The sequence below is a fragment of the Lactuca saligna genome, chromosome 3, assembly GCF_052625555.1.
Source record: "Lactuca saligna cultivar CGN05327 chromosome 3, ASM5262555v1, whole genome shotgun sequence".
In the NCBI taxonomy this organism is placed as follows: domain Eukaryota; kingdom Viridiplantae; phylum Streptophyta; class Magnoliopsida; order Asterales; family Asteraceae; genus Lactuca; species Lactuca saligna.
In genome coordinates this window covers 53,953,575-53,980,247 of record NC_136419.1, presented here as the reverse complement: position 1 = coordinate 53,980,247, position 26,673 = coordinate 53,953,575, and the positions used below count along the sequence as shown (strand labels likewise).

Sequence of the window (26,673 nt, the reverse complement as noted above, 5' to 3'; positions counted from 1 at the left end):
AGGTTTTATGATTAAACATCATTATTTTTTAATTAAAATCAATTACTCCTAATTAATCGGTCATTATATTATTTTAATAATATAGTAGAATTATATATGTATTTATAAATTTTTTATTTGAGTTATCACATAGAAGGGTATTTAAATTTTTAATTTTCATTTATTTGAAGATTTTCATATAGACGGAACTCACATTTTAAATTTGTTGTCCAAAGTGCTAATATGATTCTTAAAAATAGATACTATAAAACTCGCATATTGCAATGGTCGTATTTAAAAGAAAACAAATATATGTAAATAATATGATCAATATAACGATGGAAATATAAATATATACATAATAAATTCATAACAATAATTATAATAATATTTATTTCTAAAATATTAAAATAAAATCATGTTACATTATAGAAAGGTATATAATAAAAGTACAAAAATTCAAAACTTGGAAAGCAAGAACCCTAACGGCTATCTCCCCACCACCTTTCCAACCTCCCATTTGATCTCCCAAAAAGGCAAAAACACCTTTTGACAGCCTAGACCGCCCCACTACCTCATGATTTAGTATATCATTTATAACTCCATACTTGAAAGACGCTATTTTCAGTTCAGTATAAAACTCCCAAGCTTCCCACTCAATACATAGACTATCATCATCTCCATTCTTTCCTTCTTCAAACAAGAAAATGGGTAAAAGAAGAATACCCATGTTGCAGAAAGTTTCAAATCTCATCAAACTCTCCATTTTCATAGCCAAAATGAGGTTAATCTATCTCAAAAAATCAACCAAACTCAACAAGTTTAAGTCTTTGAAGCACTACAACAGCTATGGGTTCCTTCAAGAACACCAGTTCTCACCTTCAAGCACTCCCCTAATCCGTTTTCATCGCCGCAAGACAAATGGAGTCCCGGTGTATTCGATTTGCTTTCTTTCGTGTTTTGGAGGGCGATATCATGGGGTGATGGCGGATGAGAATTATTCGTTTGAATCTGCCATTATCCAAGTGGAGAGAGAATGTGAAGAAGAAGAAGAAGAAGAAGAACATGAAGAAGATTCAGTAGATGAAAGGGCTGAGAGGTTTATTGAGAGATTTTATGAGGAGATGAAAAGACAAAGGATTGAGTCAGCTACTTTTCCTCTCAATAGGATGCTGGAATATTGAGTTCATCTCTTCAATTTTATTTATTTATTTTAATTATTTTCTTTAACTTCCACAAGATATTTTGGAAATAGTGGAATAAGTGAGGGTTGATTTCCACGAGAGTCGTTTTTTGTCATGTTTTAATTTATTCTTTTGAGTTCATCACTTCAATTTTATTTATTTATTTATTTATTGATGAATTTACTAAGATTGTTGATTTCGTTGTATCTATGAGGTCATTATAAATTTGTAATACCATAATAATAATAAAAAAATCATTTTTTATCTATGTGTTTCAGTTTGTGTTATTACTTCATTAACTTATATGTAGTTATTCACTAAGATCCAGTCAATCCTCCACTCTCATGTGTTCATTGGTGTTGATTTTCTTACCAAATACATAAAAAAGTAGTGCAATTATAGGCGGTAACATTGACAGATAAAACATATCAACCAAAATTTTAACCGCCATAAAGTTGAAACAAAAAGTTGATTACATCTCTTCTAGGATTAATGATTAAAAGATTAAGAGAAGCCAAGTCGTTATCTTTGATGGCTAATATTTTAATTATTATTAGCCCAACTCTACAAATCTAGCCCAATATGTTTGATCAATTACTTGATCCAGATTATTATTAAGACAAGAAACAGCTTTTTTTTTCTTCCTCGCGATTACGACCGTAAACGAACTGAACCTTCAACGAACTGTTCGTGAACTATTCGGCATGAAGTTTGTTTGTGTTCGTTTATTTAGTAAATGAACGAACACGAACAAAAATTCTCATTCGTTTAGTTAACGAACATAAATAATTGTCTCGTCCATTCAATTATGTTCGTGAACGTTCGTTTATGTTATTCGTTCACGTTTGTTTATGTTCGTTCATATAAGTTTCTTTTATCTTTATATATGTTTAATTGTGTTTGATTACATTACTATATTATATGTTCATTTGTGTTCATATATGTTTGTTTATCATTGATCGTTTATGTTCGTTTAACATGTTTTAAACATAAACAAATGAACATGAACAATGTAATTTGTTAAACGAACGAACACGAACAAGAAAATTTGTTCGTTTAACCATTTGTATTCGTTAATTTGTTTGGTTAAATTAAACAAACGATCACGAATAAGTCTCGTTCGGTTCGTTTACAACCCTACTCACGATATCTCTTTTTTATAATAAAAGAAAATAGCATGAAAGTCTTTATATTTTTGATTTTATTAAAAAATTATTTTTATTATTGCTTTTTTTCAGTTAAACCTTTAAAACTGGTTGTTGCTTACAATTGGGTTCAATTTTCAGAATTTTTGATTTTATTAAAAAATTATTTTTATTATTGCTTTTTTTCAGTTAAACCTTTAAAACTGGTTGTTGCTTACAATTGGGTTCAATTTTCAGATTGCAACAAAAAAATAATAGGTTTCCATGGTTAATGTAAACAACATACCAATATTGTTTTTTTTTTTTTTTTTTGCTAGTAGGATAAAATATATGTTTTTCTTTTCAATGCATAATTTAAAGCTCAAGTTTTATCTACATTAAGATTGTGTTTGGGATTTTGTCTTGAACTTTAAAATGATTTATTGATTTTTGGTGGTGAAAAAATGAGGTTTTTTTTTTTTCCTTAAGTATTTGGATTAGTTTTTGTACTGGGAAAAATCAGCAAATCAATAAGTTGTTTTTTAAAAGTGTTTATATTAAGTTATGCATGATATTATATTACCAAACACTTTTTTTTTTAGCTTATTGACTTTTTAAAAAGTTAATAAATCATTGTCTACACTGGTAACCATTATGAAAATCTAAGAAAGAAAAAAAAACCGTATAAGGTTTCATGTTTGGATTTTTTTAAAACCGTAGGCATATTAATATCAACGTTGTTTATTTTAATATATGTTCTATATAAACTAAGAATACTTATTATTAAGTTATCACAAGAATAATACTTCTATCTCTAGAGAAGACTGTTTTACATCTTCTCTATCGATTAGATGCACTATTTCAACCACATACTTAGTTTGTGGATGTATATTTCATATCAAATTTTGATAAGAAATTTTATCTCCGTATGATCTTCCTTTTAATCGGCTTTAATATTTAAGACATTTAATTTAAAAAGTTGTGTTTATTTATTATCATCTCTTAAAAATCAAAAAAAATCGTATTTATTTATTACCATATATCAATCTTATCCACATGACATTGAAACTCTACTCTCGTGATAACTCAACAATAAATATTCTTAAATTATATAGAACATAAATTACAATATACTATGCCGATACAAATATGCCTATGATTTTATAAATCTAAACAACAAACGTCATATAGTTTTCTCTCTCTTGGATTTTTATAATGGTTAGCATTGTAGATAACAACTTATTAGCTTTTTAAAAAGTCAAAAAATTAAAAGAAAACATGCTTGGAAATATGAAAACATGTATAAGTTAAGACAGATACTTTTTTAAAACAACTTATTGATTTACTGACTTTTTCACTATAAAAGTTAATCCAAATATTTCTTAAAACATTTATTTTCTCATCACCATAAATCAATAAGTCATTTTGAGGTTTAAAATGAAATCTCAAACAACCTCTTAATCTTAATATACATAAAACTTGAAGTTAAAAATTATTATGAATTGAAAAAAAATACCTATATTTTGCCCTATTAACAAAAAATCCACATTTAATATGTTCTTTATAATTAGAGATGGCAACGGGAGCGGGGAATACATGGGACCCCAATCCCCATCATCATCCCCAAATTCTCATTGCAATCCCCATCCCCATCGGGGAATATAAATAAAACTCTATCTCCACCCCCAACGGAGACTGGGGATCCCCAGTGGGGAATCAAAGATTTTTTTTTTCTCTTTTAATTTGAAAACTTTTATATAAAGAAAAACTTTAAATTTCAATTTTACCAGCATAAGTTTAAATAATTTATAAAAATATAAAAATAGTCATAAATTGGATAAAAAATATAAACTAATTTTCTACCAAATATAAATAAATACATGACAAATAAAGTAAAAAAAATTATTATAGTAATATTTGAGGTAAAATAGATAAACTAGATAGAAAAAAATTATATATAAGTTTAAATTAGATAAAAGAAAAAGAAAAAATATAATTTCAACAAAATAATTGCTAATGAGTTATGCTACTTGGATCAAATTGTATGTATTGTAAATTGTACTGAAAATATATGTTTTGTATCACTTTTATATATTAATATATATCGGAAAGGGGGGGGGGAATCCAAGGTCGGGGATTAGAGATATCCCCATCCCCACTTTTTTATCGGGATTCCCCAGTCAAAATGGGTACGTGTTTCGAGTTCCCCATTGGTAATAGGATTTTTTGTCATCCCTATTTACAATTTAACGATCAAAACGAGCAATTGGTTGTGATAACCTGAAAATTGAGCCAAATTGCAAGTAATAGTCAAATTTAATGATTTACTTGCACAAAAAAAAATTATTGTTGACTTTCTTATCATTAGAATAAAAATATAGGGATTTTTATACATATTTCCCTTTATTAAATATCAATCTCCAACAGTTTTAAAGATTTAAAAATATATTTGAATTTTATGTAGTTATATAATAGGTTATTGTGAAAAACAATTCTTTTGTTTTGCATTTATTATGAAAAACCCGGTCAACTTTTCTAAATGCTTTAAGATCAAATGTCTTTTATTTTTTTATACTTTAAATTAAATTATAACTTGTATAATATATAGAAATTTTAAATAATAATGAATCATCTGCAAAATTATCACTTACAGTTGTGGAATTAAAATATTTTTACTAAGAAAACCTTAATCGAATTTGTTCAAATTTCTTCCAAAATTTCTATTAAATGGTTCATAATGATATCTTTTGTTTTTGTTTTTTTTGTTTTTTTGTTTTGTTTTGTTTAATTTTTTGTTTTTTTTTTGTTTTTTGTGATTATAGAACTTAAATATAAAAATACATATAAAACTAGAGGGGGTTCTCCGCGCGTTGCGCAGGACGGAACGTGTTCGTTTTCTGAGACAAATAATGAAGTACATTGCATGAATTGGTTTCCACATTAGAGTATGTTGTTATTCTGTGGAATTCGCCATCAATTAGATGAGTGGAAAATGTAACGATAAATCATGTTAGTAAAAGAAATAGAATGTCATATTTGAATAGATTTTAAAAAAACAATGAAAGTACAATCTTATATTCTTCTTTGTTTTCGTTTCCTTGAATGATCAAATCACGCACCAAAAAAAAACATCACCATTTGTACTCCAGAGAGAAAACAGGTTGCAATAAATAAAAAGTTAAATGATTTTCTAACAAAAATCAAATATCATATACATTGCAGGTTACCAAAATTGATTTTGTGCTAGAATATCCCACCAAACAAAAACAACACCTTTTGTACTCGGAGAAAACAGGTTATATGTCTCCTTGCTAATATTTATTTTATCAATGGACACCATTGTTGACATATCTTTTGCTCGTTCTGTGATTAGCACAAAATTTCTATTCATTTATAATCAACATACTAAAATACTTTATAAAACAAGAAAAAAAAAACAGATTAATGGCATTCAAATAATAGAATATAAAATAAGATAAGTAACCTATATCATGTTTCCCATTAGTAGACCACTTGCTTTCAAAATATTTTTTCATTTGTCCTGTGAAATAAATATATAATATTAAAACAAAAAGAAAAAGAAAACATATATAATAGATTTCTCATATTGGTATCGAAATGTAAGTAGATTGCAAAAGGAATTGTATAAGAACTAAAAGTGTAATCCTAAGTTGCAAAAGAAATAATACACTTGGTGATCCTAAAATGATCAATTTAACCTTATTTCCCTTCCTATCATTATCAACTCTCATCCTAGTTACATAAAACCTTTGATTTACTTGAATTAGTGCAGAAGGCATCATTTAGACATATAGTTACTCATAAATGTAGAGGTGGAAAATTAAACAGGCAAAGAATTATAAATAATGTCAAAAATAAATAAATAACTCTTTAACCCGTCAACTCCATTTGGAAAAAATAATCAAACAATACCTATTGGAATCGTTCTTTAAGTGCAAAAAAGGGACCACGACTTTGACTTTCTTTGACTGATAATGAAGTTGTGATCTACCCAACGTTTTCACCTTAAAAAGTATAATAATATCTTAATCGCTACAAAAAATAATCAAGTGACTAAATTGATTTAATTGTAAAAAATCATTTCGCAAAAGATTGTTTTACCCTTTTGTCGTGTGAAACATAATAAGTGTAGTACTTTGTTCATCTTAAAATGTTGTATCAAGCCAAAATAAAAACTCAATATTACTTATCATATACATTGTAAATGGTCTTTATAATATTAGTAAAGTATATGTCACTGTAATGAAGTATTTATAAACATAGCTAACAATTACCGTTTTGCCCTCATTCAATTGTTGAAGCCTTTGCAGCACCTATTTTTGGTAAAAAGGTTGTCAACAGCACATCTCCAATCAGCCCTATCAATAATACAAAAGCAGAAAATTATCAATAAATTGAATGAATAAAAGTGTAAAGATTAAGTCATAAAAATGATGTAAAATTACCTGAAAACCACCAATGCTTTATCTCAATTCCACATAATTACCAGGGACACAGTAAAAGATCGACAACATCATAGTGCTTGGAAATCCCTGCAGTCACAGAGCATAACAGATGTAAGAAACATTAAGATTTGGTTGTAACATTTCTTCGAGCACTTGGTGTGCATTATCAAACTCACTTTCAAATATCACAATAAAGAATGAAAAAAAAAAATCCAAATTATACCGAAATCGAACAGTAGCTTCGTTTAAATCCGAAATGAAAGTCTGCTTACCTGCAACTTCGCATATTGCCTGTGGTGTAGACGTCGAACAGCTGAAAGTCGATAAAAATGATTGAAAAATCCGAATTCTAGCGAAATCGAACAATAGATTCGTTCAAATTTAAATAAATAAATAAATAAATAAAATCTTATGGTTACAGGCACCATGATATAATGAATCTTGCTTTCCCATCCAAAAAATAAATAGTACATACCCAGGTGTCAGAGGAAATTTGGAGTGGCATGCTACATTCCTAGTTCATGCAACATCCGCATAACAGACTCCACAGTAAAGGATGGTTATCGAAACATCATCAATTCCAACATCCCTATTCACATATGATTAAAAACCTTCAGAAATTGGAAATATTAAATTGGAAATTGGATTATTAATTTAGAAATTTAGGAATTTGATTACTAAACATGAAATTATAATGATATGGCGTTGGTAGAAGCAAAAGGACATAGCTTCAAGAGTCCAATTAGATGACCAATTAAAGGATACATTGCCACTCCCCTGATATCATTATCTATGTAGTATATGATATGTTAGGCATGGGGTGAAATCATGGTTCAATTGGTGATTTAGAATTTTTTATGCCAGGTGGACGCCATTCATCCCTACCTCGACCAAAAAAAGGTAAAATATTTATAGTTGGACAAATTTTCCCTGGCACTCCTCCAGTTGCTAGAAGACCTGCTCCAGTCATTAGTGCAACACTATAAACATTTACAAAGAAAATCTAACAAAAATAATTGTAACTTTGATAAAATATAAAATCATCACATCTATATGGAAAACTAATTAAATTAGTGTGACAATCGTCAATCTTGAGTCAAGTCAAGTCATCAAGTCAAACCGATCAACTCGATTAAACCTTGTGTATTAGGGTTTGTGTTATGTACATATTGTATAACTTGCTATATTAATGGGAAAACATCACTTGGGAAAAGTCTTGTGTTAAAATTTCCTAGGCCTTAGTGCTAATCAATGAACTAAACTGATAAAAACCATGTTGCATACTCATCAAGAGTGTGTAGGATCCTTAATCATGACTTAACGGGGCTCAAGAACCTTGCATTGCGGGGCCAAACACTCACAATTGTCACACATGGAACCTCTCTCAATCGTTTTCACTCTATCTCTCTCTATGACAAATCTCTCCCAAATCTCTCCAAGTATGTGAAATCTCTCTCTAATATCTCTCTGTATGAGAAATCTCTCCAAGAATGTCAAATCTCTCCCAAATCTCTCCAAGTATGTGAAACCTCTCTCAAATATCTCTTTGTATGAGAAATCTCTCCAAGAATGTCAAATCTCTCCCAAATCTCTCCAAGTATGTGAAATCTCTCCCAAATCTCTCTCAAATATCTCTCTGTATGAGAAATCTCTCCAAGAATGTCAAATCTCTCCCAAATCTCTCCAAGTATGTGAAACCTCTCTCAAATATCTCTTTGTATGAGAAATCTCTCCAAGAATGTCAAATCTCTCCCAAATCTCTCCAAGTATGAGAAATCTCTCCCAAATCTCTCTCAAAAAGTTCCCGTAACTTTTTAGAATCATTCGGATCATTCCGACCCTTAACCAGGTCAAAAACGGCTTAAAACGGGGTAAAAACGAGAAAAATGGACCTTAGGAACCGAAACCCTTCTCAAGGAGCCGAAGCTCCTTAAGGCTGAGACCTAGGACGGAGAGTACCAGACCGAATTGAGCCTCTGTTGGCTGAACCCGGAGGACCGAACCCCTGTAGCAGAGACCGAGTCTCGGTCTCTGTCTCCTCCTCTCTGTCGCTTCTCGCACTCTGTCGCCGCTTCTCACTCTCTGTCGCCACTTCTCGCTCTCTGTCGCCTCTCTGCTCTCTCTTCTCTTCTCTCGGTCTCTATTCTCTCCCCACCTCTCGGTCTCTGTCTCCTTCTCTCCTCTCTGTCTCTTCGCGCCTCTCTGTTCCCTCTTCTCCCCTCTCGGTTCCTACTCTCCCTCTTCTCCCCTCTCGGTTTCTGCCCTCTCTCCTCTCGGTTTCAGCATCAGAAGGCCGAACCTCGGCCAGAATTCGGAATTTTGTCACTTTTAGCCCCTTTTTGATATTTTTAACATTTTAAGCCCGTTTTTTGTGATTTTAAAGCAGGATTTTCTCCAGAAATTATATTTTAACATAATAAACCCTAAATATTCATAATTTAAACATATTTTGATGAAAATCATTATCTAAATAATAAAGATCTAATGGGGGATTTATTTAAGATGGAGTGTTGACCTTGCCTTAACTTATGTCACAAGCAACCACCCCACACCCACTCTATGACCAGCCATACCTCCCCACCTTACCTAGGTCACTTCAATGTCCCTTACACTCAATTTACACTCATTCCCACGTTTTTAGAGCTGGAACAAACATCCTCTCTCCTCATTTCTCTCATTTGCTCTCATTTCACTAAGTATCAAACACCACTTTTCTCTCAAACTTTTTCCACACCAATTTTGAGATTCAAGGCTGATTTTCAAGTGTTCTTCCACTCTTAGTAAGTATAATTCATCCTCCTTATGATTATTTCACTTCATTCTACTCAAATCATTGATTGCTTACACAAACTCCATAACTATAATGTTAGATTCTCGAAAATCTTCAAGGCATCTCCAAGTGTTCTTGAGTTAAACACTTCCATTCTTCAACAATCATCTACTGAAATCACTTAAGGTGAGTTCATAACCCTACATTTTCATGTTTTCTCAAGTTTTTAAGGTGGGGAATACAAGTTAAAACACCAACAACATAACTAGATTTTTCTAACAGCCTTCATCAGAAAAGTTCAACTCCATTCACAGACTGGTTTGGGCATCTTAAACATTTTTGTTTTCAAAACTGTACAAGGTGCAAATAGTTCAAGTTCTTAGCTTTAAAATGACTACTTGCACATCTCCATACGATTTTTCTACAATTTATGGTAATATTTACAAAACTGCCTATCATTTCAAACAACAATCCGGACCAGTATGTGATTATGGACTTTTTCACCCAATTTGGAGGTCATTAAAAATCGTGATAAAAATTATGAGTAAACTAGACACATTTTGTGAACTCTCAGAATTTACGGATCTAGTTTTCGACTTCGTATGATTTTTCCAAAACAGTGAAGAATGGCTAAAGTTAGCCAACAGCATGTAAATATCATAACACTTTGTATTATGTTGAGCAAAGTGTATAATCATAAGTTCTAATTATTGAATGTGTTTGTTTGTTAGTTTATCATCATGAACTGAAACTAAGTCATTCATAATAAATATTATTCATTCATTTTAGAACACGTATATTAAACTATAAAAAGTATAGTTTAATAAATTCAAAACACTAATACATTTCCATAAAAGAGTTCTTGCATATTACGAACATTTTAGATAAACTATAATAGGTATAGTTTATGATATATTGCATAACACACTCGTACTAAAAGAGTACATTCATACAGAAAAGGTTTACACTCACACACATTATACGTAAACTTGTTACCCTAAATTGTGAGACATTCTCTCTTTTCGTACGTCCGAGTGCGGAATATAATTCCTGGTAGTTATAATCAGAATCTCCTGGAGGGGGAACGTGATACTTGTATATAGATCTATATTGTGTTTGACACCCCACACCTTGCTGTTAGCTATAGTGGGACCTGCAGGTCTACGGGTGACAAATGTCATTTCATTTTCGCGACGCCTGAGAAACGTCGTGGCAGGTTCACATAGTCATAGTATGATTATAGTGACTCACATAGGGAGATAACAATTCATAAAGTTTACGGGATTTCATAAAACCTAAGTAGGTTTTAGGTTGATTTAAATTCACTTTTTATATCAATTCAAACTCATGACATTTTCTACTAAGTAAGAATGATTTCTTATACATTTTGGTCTTTGGTCATAAGGCTACATTATACGGATTTTAAGGAAAATATCGGATTTTTCTAAAACAAACGCGACATTTACATGAGAAAGACTTCTATTAAGTTTTATAACAAAAACTTATGAACTCACCAACCTTTGTGTTGACACTTTTCAAACAACTAGTATTCTCAGGAAATCACTAAACAGGTAATCAAGTGCTTTTGAGGATGGGACGTTAAAGCGTCAAACTTTTCATATTTTGTCAACATATTGTAATTGATTTTGAAACATGTAATTCATACAAGTGATGTAACTTTTTCAATTATATATATGTTGGTTGTGTTTGCTTAAATTACTATTGAAATTGTGGTTATGATACTATACATGAAGTCCTCCACCCCCGGACGTTTCCGCCATCCTTGGTTTGGGGGTGTGACAGATTGGTATCAGAGCACGGTTTATAGTGAATTAAGTATGTCAAACCACATAAGATATACAAACTATAAACACATTTGGGACTAAAAGTCTTTAATTCTTAAAACGCTTTAACGAGTTGTACTTTTAGAAAACAAATAATTTCTTGTTTTAAAGTATACTTACATGCATTATATACTCGCATGGTGTCATAACTTAGGAGAACATAAATTGACAGAGGAGGAGTCGAACATTATTATTACACCTTAGCATGTGTAATCAGTTCTGGGAGGGATATAGCCTGATCAACTATATCCGTCCGAGAAGTAACTTACGCACACTAAGGAATAGTCGTAATGAGCGACAAATCTGATAACCTAACTACACTCTATAAAGAACACGCTAAGAACCAAATATAAACATTTAAAAATAATATAGGAGTATTTGTACGTTTCTATAGCGCCAGGTTATTATTTTCCGATATGTGCTTCTTAACACCCCCCCCCCTCGGTTTCTCGTGCAGATGACATGGCAGGATTTCACATACCCGGGGACCCATACTTTCCCAATCGGGGAAACACGGGGTGGATCGAGGATGAGCCCGAGCAACAAATTGAAGAGGATCCCGAAGAGGAACCTGAGGAAGACGAACAAGAAGAAGAAGAGGAAGACGAACAAGAAGAAGAGGAGGAAGATGAAGAAGAAGAAGAGGAAGATGATGAGATAGTCATGTTTGGGAATGAAATGGAGGAACCACCGGAAGTATTCAACCCTCCTTACATCGCGAGGGTACCCGCACACCGTTTTGGATACAACGGACCTGAACCCCCTTGGGTAACAACGATCGAAAGGTGGAGCTGACAACAACGCCAGCGGTCACCATATGGCTACTAACGAGGTTACTATGATCTCACTCATGGTGGACCGGCTGACAGAGCTCTCCCCGTCACGATACAACGAATAGCAAGTATGGATGATCGTGGTAGGATGACGACCGATCAGGTCCGGGAGCTAAGCACCATCGTACAGTCTACCACTGATCGTACCAGAGACCTGGAACGAGACTCCCACCACAGAGACCAACTCATTCAACACCTTCTCGTTGCTCGAGCAGAAACAAGAGAGTATTGGGAAAGATACATGGCACTCAAAGAGAGAATGGTTGCAGCCGAACGGAGATTGGCGGAACTACAGGGCGCATCGACATCATCGCAACCTCCGTCAAAGAAGGGTCGTAGTGATTAGAACTTGTTACTATTCTCACATCTTGGTAGTAAAATTTTATGAGTACGCGTTGGTGCTGCTCTCTGTATGTAGGTCGACCCTGCGACTAAGTGATTACACTATTCAAAGGGATTTTGTAATGCCAAAGCTATCTTTTGTAACGATGTAATGTAGACCCTTATGTGGTCAAACTTTTCCCTCTAAACGTTATGTACTAAAAGTTATCAATGAAATTTGGCATGCGTTTTATTTATTGAATGTTTGGCACTAGACATCATAACTTGATCACACAAATAGTTTACGAATAATAAAGTTTTGATAAAATACAAGAGAGATGAAACCAGTAACACTCGACTCGTTATCACTATTGAAGTCTTACCGACTGGTCATTTTTTTATTATGACTGAACCATGCCACCAAGAAGAAGACCAAGACCTTCCGACAACACAGTGTCGCCTCCACCACCACCTCCGCAGTTTGATCCTGCGATGTTTCAGGCTACTGTAACGGCAGCCGTGGCGGTAGCAATGTCGCAAATGGGTACCAATGGTTCTGGCAGTTCTGGATCCGGAGCTACCGATTCAATTCATGGGGACAGCACGGGGCGTACGAGGGAGTGCTCTTACAAAGACTTCACAAATGGAAAGCCCGACCCTTTCAATGGAAGCGGGGGCGTCATCACGCTAGTGCAATGGTTCGAAAGGACCGAGGCAGTTTTCAAAATCTGCGCTTGTCCAGAAGCAAGCAAGGTCAAGTATGAGGCATTCACTTTCATTGGAAAAGCACTTACTTGGTGGAATAGTCGAGTTAAATCGCTTACTCCTGCAGTAGCTAACGCTATGAGCTGGGAGGATTTGAAAGCCTTAATGTTAAAGGAATATTGCCCGAGGGGCGAAATACAAAAACTTGAAAAAGAACTTTGGAATCTCAGGATGTCCGACACTGATCTTGAAACTTATACTGCCCGTTTCAATGACCTAGCACTCCTCTGTCCAACAATGGTCACTCCAGAAGAGAAGAAGGTGGAACGATACCTTTGGGCGCTGTCATCCCAGATTCAAGATAGTGTATTGGCCTCGAAACCCACTACCTTTGAGAGTGCCAAGGAATTGGCACAACAACTCATAGATCACAGGGCTAGCCGTGGTATCGTGATAACCACCACCGACCGAACAAAAGGAGGGAACAACAAGAGGAAATTCTGGGGCAATAAAAAGAAACAACCGATGCAGGACCCCGCCAAAAAGCAACAGATTGTTGTTGTCCGTGCCGCCACTACTGCTGTCACTCCAGCGCCGCCGAAACAGTACACGGGAACTCTTCCCAAGTGCAACAAGTGTAACTACCACCATAACGGTGCTTGTCGAGAGTTACACTGCAATAACTGTAACAAGAAGGGACATACTGCACGATTCTGTAGAGCGACTATCCTACCCGCCGCTCAAGCCGCTACGACCGCCAACACCGGAGCAAGCCAAACCTGCTATGGGTGTGGTGAAACGGGACACTTCAGGAGGAACTGCCCCAAGGCACGAGCCCCTAATGTTGGGGGTGTAGGAAGAGTCCTAACTTTAGGGCATGGAGAAGCAGTCAAGGATCCCTCTGTGGTTACTGGTACGTTCCTCCTCAATAACTCTTATGCATGCGTACTTTTCGATAGTGGGGCAGAAAGAAGTTTCGTAAGTCACCAATTCAAACATATACTTAAGCAAAATTCCCAACCACTAGAAGATTCTTACGTCGTAGAAATGGCAAATGGAAAGGTTGAGCGCGCTAACGATATTTACATAGGGTGTACTCTCACTCTAGACAACCATTTGTTCAAAATTGACCTTATGTCGGTCACCATAAAAAGTTTCGACATAATCATTGGTATGGATTGGTTAAGCCTTCATCGTGCCGACATTCTATGTTACGAAAGGGCCGTCCGCCTCAATCTGCCGAATGGCAACATTCTCACCGTTTATGGCAATAAACCTAGTGCGAACCTACAAATCATCTCTTGTGTTAAAACCCAAAAGTACCTCCGAAAGCAATAGCATGCATTCTTAGCCCACGTCGTAGACAAGAAACAAGTGGTGAAGGACATCAAAGAAATTCCAGAAGTATGCAACTTCCCTGATGTATTCCCAGATGATCTGCTAGGTGTACCACTCGCACGACAAGTCGAATTTCGGATCGACTTAATCCCAGGAGTTACCCCCGTCGCCAGGGCTCCATACCGCTTAGCACTGGTAGAAATGCAAGAACAGTCCAACCAGTTGAATGAACTGTTGAGCAAAGGGTTCATCAGGCCAAACTTCTCACCCTGGGGAGCACCAGTCCTATTTGTAAAGAAGAAGGATGGATCTTTTCGCATGTACATAGATTACCGAGAACTAAACAAACTCACTATCAAGAACCGTTATCCCCTACCCCGAATCGATGACCTCTTCGACCAGCTCCAAGGAGCCAACTACTTTTCAAAAATCGACCTGAGGTCGGGCTATCATCAACTACGAGTTCAAGAAGAGGATATCCCCAAGACAGCATTCAGAACTCGCTATGGACACTACGAATTTGTAGTGATGCCATTCGGATTAACAAACGCGCCTGCGGTGTTCATGGATTTGATGAACCGAGTGTGTCGACCCTTCTTGGATAAATTCGTCATCGTATTCATCGACGATATCTTGGTCTATTCGAGAAGCGAAGAAGAGCACAGACAACACCTACGACTAGTTCTGGAGATTTTAAGAACTGAGAAGCTTTACGCCAAGTTCTCAAAGTGTGAATTTTGGCTCCGTGAAGTAGGATTCCTTGGCCACGTAGTAAGAAAGGAAGGAATACATGTGGATCCCTCAAAGATCAAAGCAATTGAAGATTGGTCAGCACCTACAACGCCAACAGAAATCCGACAATTTTTGGGACTCGCAGGCTACTATCGAAGATTCATACAAAACTTCTCCAAGATCGCTAAGCCCCTCACCACCTTGACTCAGAAAGGTGTGGTGTTCAAATGGGAAGATAAACAAGAAGTCGCCTTCCAGACACTAAAGCAAGCCCTATGCAGCGCACCAGTCTTGTCTCTTCCAGAAGGAACTGATGATTTTGTGGTGTATTGCGATGCTTCGAATCAAGGCCTCGGCTGTGTGCTCATGCAAAGGGGAAAAGTCATCGCTTACGTATCAAGGCAACTTAAGACACACGAAGTTAATTATACCACCCACGACCTTGAACTGGGAGCAGTGGTGTTCGCCCTGAAAATCTGGAGGCACTACCTCTACGGCACCAAGTTCACCATCTTCACTGATCACAAAAGTCTTCAGCATATTCTCAATCAGAAAGAACTTAACATGCGCCAAAGAAGATGGGTAGAATTGCTGAATGACTACGAATGTGAAATTCGCTACCACCCGGGAAGGCCAATGTAGTAGCCAATGCCTTAAGCAGGAAAGAATACTCGGGTCGCCGAGTAAAATCCCTAGCCATGACCATCCACTCCCAACTGGCCACGCAGATCAAGGATGCCCAGTTAGAAGCCTTGAAACCAGAAAACGTGGAAAACGAAGCACTAAGAGGGATGGATAAGAACCTGGAAGTCAAAGAGGATGGAACTCGTTATCTCATGAACCGAATTTGGACACCGAAGTTCGGTGGGTACCGAGACATTGTAATGAACGAGGCCCACAAGACTCGATACTCCATTCATCCTGGGTCAGATAAGATGTATCTAGACCTCAAAAGGTTATACTGGTGGCCAAACATGAAGGCTGAAATTGCTACTTATGTGAGCAAGTGCCTCACTTGCACCAAGATCAAGGTAGAATATCAGAAGCCATCAGGACTACTTCAACAACCGGATATACCCGATTGGAAGTGGGAGCGAATAACCATGGACTTCATAATCAAACTACCTAAGACATCAGGTGGGCTGGATACCATATGGGTTGTCGTGGACTGATTGACCAAGTTCGTGCACTTTCTGCCAATAAAGAAAACGGATAAGATGGAGAAGTTAACCAGGACGTACATTAAAGAGATCGTGCGACTGCATGGTGTACCTATATCCATTATCTCTGACCGAGATAGTAGATTCACCTCGCGGTTCTGGCAGTCCCTACAGAAGTCTCTAGGAACTAGGCTTGACATGAGTACAACCTACCATCCACAAACCGACGGGCAAAGCGAGAGAACCATCCATACATTGGAAGACATGCTGAGAGCCTGTGTGATAGATTTTGGTAAGGCATGGGATACCCATTTTCCGCTTATCGAATTCTCTTATAATAACAGCTATCACACTAGCATTGGAGTCGCTCCATTTGAAGCTCTCTACGGTCGCAAGTGTAGATCACCTCTGTGTTGGGCCGAAGTCGGGAATACTCAGCTAGCTAGAGGGCAAACCCCTGATAGCACCCTTACTGGGCCTGAAATCATAAGGGAAACCACAGAAAAGATCATTCAAATTCGCGAAAGACTGAAGGCGTCTCGTGATCGACAAAAGAGTTATGCGGATAAGCGACGCAAACCTTTAGAATTCCAGGTCGGAGATCAACTACTACTAAAAGTTTCCCCCTGGAAAGGGATGATACGTTTTGGTAAATGTGGGAAACTAAACCCAAGGTACATCGGACCGTTCGAAATCCTTGCCAGGATTGGTCCTGTGGCGTACAAACTCCGACTACCACAAGAACTTAGTAACGTACACCTTACCTTCCACGTATCCAACTTAAAGAAGTGTCTGTCTGACGAGACACTCGTAATACCGCTCGACGAAATCGAAGTTAATGAAAATCTCCACTTTGTGGAGGAACCCGTCGAGATCATGGATCGAGAAATCAAGAGAACGAAACATAGTCGCATTCCCATAGTGAAGGTTCGTTGGAACGCGAAACGAGGGCCTGAGTTTACCTGGGAACGCGAAGATCAAATGAAGCAAAAGTATCCGCATCTTTTCCGAAACCGTTAAAGTCCCAGCCGAATTTAAATTTCGGTACGAAATTCCCTCTAACGGGGGGATGATGTGACAATCGTCAATCTTGAGTCAAGTCAAGTCATCAAGTCAAACCGGTCAACTCGATTAAACCTTGTGTATTAGGGTTTGTGTTATGTACATACTGTATAACTTGCTATATTAATGGGAAAACATCACTTGGGAAAAGTCTTGTGTTAAAATTTCCTAGGCCTTAGTGCTAATCAATGAACTAAACTGATAAAAACCATGTTGCATACTCATCGGGAGTGTGTAGGATCCTTAATCATTACTTAACGGGGCTCAAGAACCTTGCATTGCGGGGCCAAACACTCACAATTATCACACATGGAACCTCTCTCAATCGTTTTCACTCTATCTCTCTCTATGACAAATCTCTCCCAAATCTCTCCAAGTATGTGAAATCTCTCTCTAATATCTCTCTGTATGAGAAATCTCTCCAAGAATGTCAAATCTCTCCCAAATCTCTCCAAGTATGTGAAACCTCTCTCAAATATCTCTTTGTATGAGAAATCTCTCCAAGAATGTCAAATCTCTCCCAAATCTCTCCAAGTATGTGAAATCTCTCCCAAATCTCTCTCAAATATCTCTCTGTATGAGAAATCTCTCCAAGAATGTTAAATCTCTCCCAAATCTCTCCAAGAATATCGTCTCACCGATGTCCGGTGAGACGACGACCGTGACTTTTCCACCCTGACGGCGTTTTCTCAACTACCTAACCCCTTCTAGATTTCATCAAGTGTATATCATGTTTTATTTGGGTGTTATCGCTTCAAAAATCTACTGTCATGTTTTATTGGGGTGTTATCGCCTCCAAAAACTACCTATTTAATTCTAATTTGCCTCTTCATGGATAGTTCTTCAGTTGAGCAGCCCAGGTGTTTGATGAAATGCCTGACTCAATCTATATTATAAATAAAGTCTTTTTTTGTTCAATTATGAAATCAAACCTCCATCATAGTCGACAATCTGAATCAATATGTTGTTTGTACTTTGTGTTTGACTTTCAATATATAATTTCTGTAGGGATTGGTTTTTTTTGTGCGATGCTTTGCAATCTGCGTGAAAGAGGGCTAACTTCTTCCATACCAGCACAACACTGTTCACGCAGGCTTCAACATGGGCATAATTTTTTAGGTAATTGTTGGTTTTGTTGCTCATCTACTTATTTCATGCCTTTCTTTTTCTATTTCATCAGTAGTAATAACCACTTGCACAAGATTAATCAGCTTGGTTTACACCCAATGGAGGTTGGGACCCTGCCCATGCTTTGCATGTAAACACAAATAATACTCTTATAAAAATGTTTTTTTTTAATTTCTGTTTATATGCTTTGTTTTTGAGTTATCATGTTGGTTTTCACTTAGTGTAGGTAAGTCTGTATCATAAGGTTACTGAAAGAATACATCTAGTGTCATTTTATTTTGACTGCAAAAGCCTCATGAAAAATCCGAGTTATAATCGATGTAAAGTTATATTATACCATAATACCCTTTTGAGCCTACTTATCTTTGCGTCATTTATCGTAAATTTATCATTTGTTTAACTTATCAGGCTATGAAAAACTATAATTACGATGATGGCCCTTTACTAGCTTTGTGTGGAATCACTATCGAGAGATAACTTGCTCAAGTTGAGGGTCCTGTTCTTTAGACACCAAAGGTTTGTGTGATAGGATAGGGTTATTTCCGTAATTTCATATATTCATCATGATATTTTTCTCATTTACTTTTTTTTTTAAATTACAATTGTAGGTTGGTAATAGAGAAGACATTTCTCCTTCTAATGGGCGATGGAACTTTAATAAGAAGGTATTCTATTGTTATTTTGTTGTCGCCATTTTACTTTCAACTTTTATATATATTATCTTTTTTTCTGGTTTATTTATTTTTTATTTTTTTTATTATTATTTTTTTTGGTAGAAGCTTTTCACTCCCATTAAAATTGAGAAATGGGTAGTCGTCAATTTTTCAGCCAAGTTGATGCATGTCATTTTATTTTGACTGCAAAAGCCTCATGAAAAATCCGAGTTATAATCGATGTAAAGTTATATTATACCATAATACCCTTTTGAGCCTACTTATCTTTGCGTCATTTATCGTAAATTTATCATTTGTTTAACTTATCAGGCTATGAAAAACTATAATTACGATGATGGCCCTTTACTAGCTTTGTGTGGAATCACTATCGAGAGATAACTTGCTCAAGTTGAGGGTCCTGTTCTTTAGACACCAAAGGTTTGTATGATAGGATAGGGTTATTTCCGTAATTTCATATATTCATCATGATATTTTTCTCATTTACTTTTTTTTTTAAATTACAATTGTAGGTTGGTAATAGAGAAGACATTTCTCCTTGTAATGGGCGATGGAACTTTAATAAGAAGGTATTCTATTGTTATTTTGTTGTCGCCATTTTACTTTCAACTTTTATATATATTATCTTTTTTTCTGGTTTATTTTATTTTTATTTTTTTTATTATTATTTTTTTTGGCAGAAGCATTTCACTCCCATTAAAATTGAGAAATGGGTAGTCGTCAATTTTTCAGCCAAGTGTGATGCATGTTATCTTTTGCGGGATCTCATAAATTATGGAAGAAATAAAGGTATTGTAGGTCAAAGTCAAATGTTTACTTTACTTTTCTTTCCTTTGACTTGATTTTGATTTTTGATTTTTGATTCTCATATTAGTTATTTATCGTCCCTTTTAAATAATGGAAGAAGACCCACAAAACTAAAAGTTTGGACCCGTAGTATGTGTGGAAAAAATGTCTGAATTTTAGCAAAACTCCTTGGTGCCCCTCACTTTTAGCAAATATAAATATGATGTTATTATGAGTTACATATTGCTATTATTGGTAATAAAGATTATAACTACATTGCTATAATTCAAATGGTATGTATATAGTTTGTATTCTCTATACTATACTAAACAATTCAGTTGTATTCCTATTAACTTCTTGTAATTGTTTTTATCAGCAAGGTAGCGATGACGCGTGTAACTTTTCATTTTACTGATTTCGGCCTCGCTTTTGTTTTCTCTTGTCTCCACTGTCAGTTTCTTTTTCTTTTTGTGCTGATTTCATGATATGAGAAACTTTGGTGTGTTTATGTGTTTGTGAGAAGTTGACTTGTAAGTTTTGAATTTGCTTTTCGGTTAAGATTTGTATGTAGGTCAAAATTTTCGTGTGCCGTTTGGATTTCTGTGTAGGTGAAACTACAAAAGGGTATAACTGTATGGCTGGTATGGTGTTGCTGGAGGTGGTAGCAGCTATAGTTGATCAAACCAGCGGAAATTGCAGAATGTTTCCAACAATCACCACAAACTTATCTTTGATAGTTAAATTCACGGTTTTTTATATCAAGGAATCAGCACAAGTTATTACATGGTTTGATTGATACCCATAAATTTATGGTATACTCTTTATTGGTTTGGAATTTCCTTATAACGTATAACTTTACCTAATAGTTCATAGTGGGTTAGTAGAGAAAACCAAAATCGATGTCTGATTACTTTGCAAGAAGTTTAAAACTGTTAATATATTGATCTGAAAGTTAAGTGCAATAGTAAACATATGATTATTTGGATTTATAAATATAGAAAATTTGTTTCGTTGGTTAAAGTTAAAATGATGAAATATTTTCCATCTTTGTTTTGTAGTTGCTGGAAGTTTAGACATGGAGTATTTACGAAAAATGAAGTTTTCATATGAAAGGCATAACAAATGTTGTGTAAGCCAATAATATACATTGGTTTGCTTTTCTTTATTAAATCTTTGTTTTTATATATACTTGAATGTTTTTTAAGGTTTATAATATTTGTTTAATGTTTTGAAGAATATAATTAAGATTATTTGAGTGTCTCAGTGATAGATAGTTTTTTTATTGGGACTACTACCAAAATTAGGATTCAATGACAGTTTTAACCTTTTTCCCTGATTGTTTAGTTGCACTTTATAAAAAAATTATATGTGTTTAGAAATAATAGCAACCTGCAAGGTTAAATAAACGTTTATGTAAGATGAATAGATTATTATTGTAAACTGTAAAGTAACTAATAGTGTAGAGATGAGAGACTTACCAAACTTAAATGAAATGCAAGTGAGAAAACACATGGTGAACAATAAAGATAGAATAATTAGACAATATCTTACAAGGGCATTCTGGTCATCACTAATTATACAACATATTTTCTTTTCCTTAATTGCTATTTGGTTTGATTATGGTTGTGATCATTTCAGGGGTCACGATCTACTTTTGTTCAACTATATTGTATCTTACCTGTCTTCAAAAAGCAACAATTGATTATACGTTTTGTAAGATTGCATCCAGAACGGGGCACGACTATAATTTGGCTTCAAGAAAAGCCCAACAAGCAGGTATATAAATAAATTTATATAAGGTTTTTATAATTTTTTTCCTAGCTTGGAAGAGGTCTGAAGATAGAGAATGGCTTTAGAAGTTGCCGAAGGCAGATGGTCTGAAAAAATCGTATCCCGGTAGGTATTCTCTCATTTATGTAAATGACTGAAATACCCTTTGCCTACTGCTGTGCTGTGTATAAATTATAAAATTGGGGTTTTGATCTTGTGCAGCATGCGGTTCTTTAGGGATTTGGTTATTGCTACTCCTGGTATTTATCAAGTTACACTTGGGCCTGAAGCAGAATTTGAATTATTAGCAACTTATGGCTTATGACTTCATTATTTTATCCAAATTTTATTACCTTCAGCTCAGATGTGGTCAACTTTGTTACAAACCAACTTCGGGAACATGGAGATGTGCATGTAATTAGTTTCCATGAAATAGTTTTCTAGAAAAACAAAAGTTTATAAAATCTTTATTATTTTTATACCAATATATTGTAGGTTGCATCTGAAGCTCTAGCTCAAATGGCCTTGGTATGTAATGAATTTCGTACATATTTTCACCTTTTGATCATAAGTTTCTCACTTCCCTTGACTTCTAAGTTGTTTTATTGCAGAACCAATATTCTCAAGATAATGTAACCATTGTGATTGCTGATTTGGGGAATGCATATTTTTTTTTTAAAATAATGATGCAAGTGTAAAAAAAAAAAATTATACCTAAGTTTGATGATTGGAGTTTATGTTGGTGTTGGTGATGGGCGAACGGATTGGGATTTTTTTTTGTATCCCTAGATCGGATTGAATTTGGATGTCAATAGACAATTTGATTTGTCTGCTCATCGTGAAAAACGATCACCATCTGAAAACGATGCTCAGAAACTCGAACGTTTGCTTACCAAATTCTTTCCTTATATATGTCATTTAATTGACTGTTAAGATGCTATTAGTAATTTTCATAATTTGGTTAACTTTGATATAGAGTCGACTGTTAAGGCTTTAGCTGATTGCATGATTGATGCAAAAGAATACTTAGATGGTAATGAATTGCAATCACTCACAGGTGTTTCGAGAAGAAGAAAACAAGCTACAGGTATGGTTTTTTAAGTCTTTTTCTAATAAAAAATCTAATCCATTCATTGTCTATAATTTCCATCTTCCAAAAACTAAAATCATTTTGTGATTCCAATCCAACCGTGAATGATGCAGCTAACCTAACTTTAATTTATTGCAATGAAACGAAATAAAAAGAAACACGGCGCTAAAGACGCAGCTAATTCCCCTCTAGTTAATATGGTTATGTATGCTAATCTTCCTGCAGTTATTTGAGGTGTCTGAATATGATTTAATAATTGGTCACGTTATCTTGAAAGGGTCTTGATTGTGCATCATTTTCTTTCTTTGTAAGTGAATTGGCATTATCATGCATGCATGGTCATGTACTTTGTTCGATGTGGCGGTTTTTAGCTTTGCTATGATTTTTTTTCCCCCACCGTTTAGTCTTGCCCTATATTTAAAAGTAAAACATCATAGCTTTGCTATGATGTGGCAATCGAGTAGACCAAAATCTTTGTATTCATTTTGGTTGAATATATAATTGACATCCATCTAACCATAATCACACGCAACATAATGAGCTATCAGTTCACATAAGTCAAGTCTTTGTGAGTTGTGACGAATGCTCAAGTCAATAATGTATTTAGTGGTTAAAAATAAAGTTCTTTATATGTATAACGTTGAATATATGGTCAGACTCCTTGTATTTTGTGTTATATATACGTAAGCCCTCATTATAAAACAAACTAACAAATATGAATTACTAGTTAATTAAAGATCGAACAATAGATAAAATATATTGTACTTTTTATATTTTATAAATAAAGGAATTACCGTTATATTTTGATGAGTATATGTTGGTGATTTTATATCACTAATATTATTTAAGTGTAATGTAGTTAATTTCTTGATCAATGTCACTTTGACAATTATCGAACAAATTAGTATGGTGCGGAGTGCACATTTGTTTGATTTTGTCATTGTTGAAAGTATACTGCTATTTAGAGGTGAAGCCGCTGAACTGACGGGGATCCGGGGGCAACGCCCCTGGGAGCGAGGTCCAAGGGGTAGAGCCCCTGGCTGGGGTCAGGCTGCCAAGTCAGCGCAATTTTTTTTTTATTAGTTATGTTACTATATAAAAAATGTCTCAGAAATCCGTATTTTGATAAAAACACCCGGTTTTGTGACATTTATAGACCCGGTTTTATGATAGTTTATGACAGGTAATATGACCGTTTTTAGATAGGAAATTATTTATATATAACTACCATATGACATTTTTAAGACAAAAAGTTAATTTTCTGTTATAGATGATCAATTTCAGATTCTCTTTTGGGTACAGATTCATAACATCTTCTTCATTCTATATTTTAGAAAAATAGTGAGTTTCATCCAATTAGAGATTTTGAGTGTACCATCGAAATGTTTTAATCTGAAAGTGTTTCACAACTCTCATTGATCCAAGTATACCTATACCCCGAATTTCTAACAGTGTACAAGTGGATTATCATTTCCACTTTTCATCAAAGTAACTTACGTTATTTCTTATTATCAAAAACTACATGAGAAGACCAATTTAAAGCAAAATTTGGTTAATATGTCAAGTGCAGCATCCACAATGGTGAGTTTAATCAGAGGTTGAATGAGGTGACAAGTCTACCTGTCATTCAATAGATGAAACTTTAGGGTAATGAGATACCACATTGACATTCAATGAATTTGGAGCTCAATGATTATTAAACTCTTCAACGGGAAAAATGAAAGTTTTATAATCTTGAATACATTTATAAATTAGGTTTTATAATTTTCTATTGAACTTTATAGAGTTAAATGCATTGTAGGAAAAAATTTTGATCGAGTTATATGAAATATAGAAAAATGATGTGGCAATTCATTGAACTCTATGGAGTTCCATGCATTGCGGATGTCCTAAGAATTTAAGTTGTATAATTATGTTAAAACGAAGCAAAAATTATATTTATTATCATTAAGTATTATGTGATTAAATTAAATAGTTGGAAAAAGTGCAAAGAGATATATAGTCATAAAGTAATGCTTTATTTTCAATTTTGCTACTTACAGTTATATAAAAAATAATATTTATTAAAACACACAATCTATACGACGGATGTCGAATTTAGATTTCTGTGTAGAATTCTGCATCGTCTCAACAAATATTCTTACTTAAAGAAAATTTCGAATATCAATCCTTACGGTGCTACTTCTTTTAACTTAATTAACATATAGAAAATTATATATATATATATATATATATATATATATATATATATATATATATATATATATATATATATATATATATATATATATATATATATATATATATATATATATATATATATATATATATAAACAAATAATTATTGACAAATCCTTGTAGGTGAAAATTTATCAACAGCTAATTAGCTACTCTTAGCTTGAGTTTACAGAACTATATATGACCAGGCTCCAAGACGAAGAGAGTAAGCCGCTGCTTAGCTTAAAGGCTCAGATGCAAGTCTATGTCACCAGAGTTGCCCGCCCTATCCCTATTGGAGGACCTAGTGAACGGAGGCCCGACGTAACTATGCTCAACACCTGTCAAGCTTGACATCCCTACACCACCGATTGCCGACGATGGAGCAGCCCGTGACTCGTATGCATGGGGAACGCCGAAGTCCTGAGCGGCGTATGTGATGTATGCCCATGGAGGAGAAGTGGATGTCGTGGATGGAGGCATGACTGGGCCACCTCGAAGGAGGAGGCGGGGTGGAGGAGCCATGGCGGAGATCATAGTTTTCCGGACGGCGTTCCGATTGGCTTTCAATTGAATACGTTTCAAGTGCTGACGTTCTCTCTTATGGGCGTTCTGATGGCCGCCCAAAGCTTGTGAGTTTTCAAATTCCCGGAAGCAGTAGTGACACTCGTACTTACGGCCATCATAGGAGGCGGAGGAGGAGTTGGATGGTATTTTGGAAGGTTTTGCGTCTTGATTCTTGGAAACAATGATGCCAAAGAGCTTCAGTTGGGTTGGTTTGGCGGTAAAAGGCTTTGGTTGATGATAATGATCATGTTCTACCATGTTATGTAAATCTCTCTCTATTTCGGATGTATGTGTATATATTGGTTTGATATTGTGTGTAGTGAGTGTGTGTATGAGACAGACAGAGAGATGTACATAGAGGAAAATTGTTGCATGGATTGCTGTATTTATGAGAGAGAGAGAGAGAGAGAGAGAGAGAGAGAGAGAGAGAGAGAGAGAGAGAGAGAGAGAGAGAGAGAGAGAGAGAGAGAGAGAGAGAGAGAGAGAGAGAGAGAGAGAGATGTACTGATTAAATTTTGTGATTTACACATATTCTGTATTTTGTTGTGTTAATTACTTACATTTCATGTATATATCTTATACTATTATCATTAAAAACATGTTTAAACTAACGCATAGTGCATGTTTTAGTTAATACTCAGACTATCTTTAAAACACAAATTTCATAACAATGAAAAATATATAAAACTTTGTTATAATCCGTAAAATTCATGTTGACAAAGTAAAACGATTACGCATTAATCATTGGTTTCTAAACATTTATACTTTTATACAAAGTTTGATATATTAACCATAATTATATGATCGTTATTTTAAATTAAAATGATCATTTGTACAATAAAATAGAAAATTAAATAAATTGAATATAAAAATAAAAACGATCATTCCTTAAAATAACATTTTTTTTAAGTTAGAAAGTAATGTAA

The 26,673-nt window shown here is 34.8% G+C and overlaps 2 protein-coding genes and 1 long non-coding RNA gene across 4 annotated transcripts; 1 reads left to right on the top strand and 2 right to left on the bottom strand.

Moving 5' to 3' along the window:
* Positions 1 to 532: 532 nt before the first annotated feature.
* Positions 533 to 1,359, top strand: LOC145033679 (cotton fiber protein). The gene has a single exon (XM_078982245.1). It carries the CDS (start codon positions 687 to 689, stop codon positions 1,161 to 1,163), a length of 477 nt encoding a protein of 158 aa, XP_078838371.1. The 5' UTR covers positions 533 to 686; the 3' UTR covers positions 1,164 to 1,359.
* Positions 1,360 to 5,538: 4,179 nt separating this feature from the next.
* LOC145033677 (uncharacterized) lies at positions 5,539 to 7,612 on the bottom strand. 2 transcript variants are annotated; one of them, XR_013677651.1, is made up of 7 exons: positions 7,437 to 7,612; positions 7,229 to 7,342; positions 7,026 to 7,066; positions 6,754 to 6,840; positions 6,583 to 6,666; positions 5,772 to 5,828; positions 5,539 to 5,650 (listed from the first exon to the last, which is right to left on the bottom strand). It is a non-coding gene; the product is annotated as an uncharacterized LOC145033677 (long non-coding RNA). The 2 variants fall into 2 exon arrangements; XR_013677650.1 differs by having other exon boundaries at positions 7,229 to 7,612.
* Positions 7,613 to 25,423: 17,811 nt separating this feature from the next.
* Positions 25,424 to 26,005, bottom strand: LOC145035541 (zinc finger protein 6-like). The gene has a single exon (XM_078984067.1). It carries the CDS (start codon positions 26,003 to 26,005, stop codon positions 25,424 to 25,426), a length of 582 nt encoding a protein of 193 aa, XP_078840193.1.
* Positions 26,006 to 26,673: the final 668 nt, after the last annotated feature.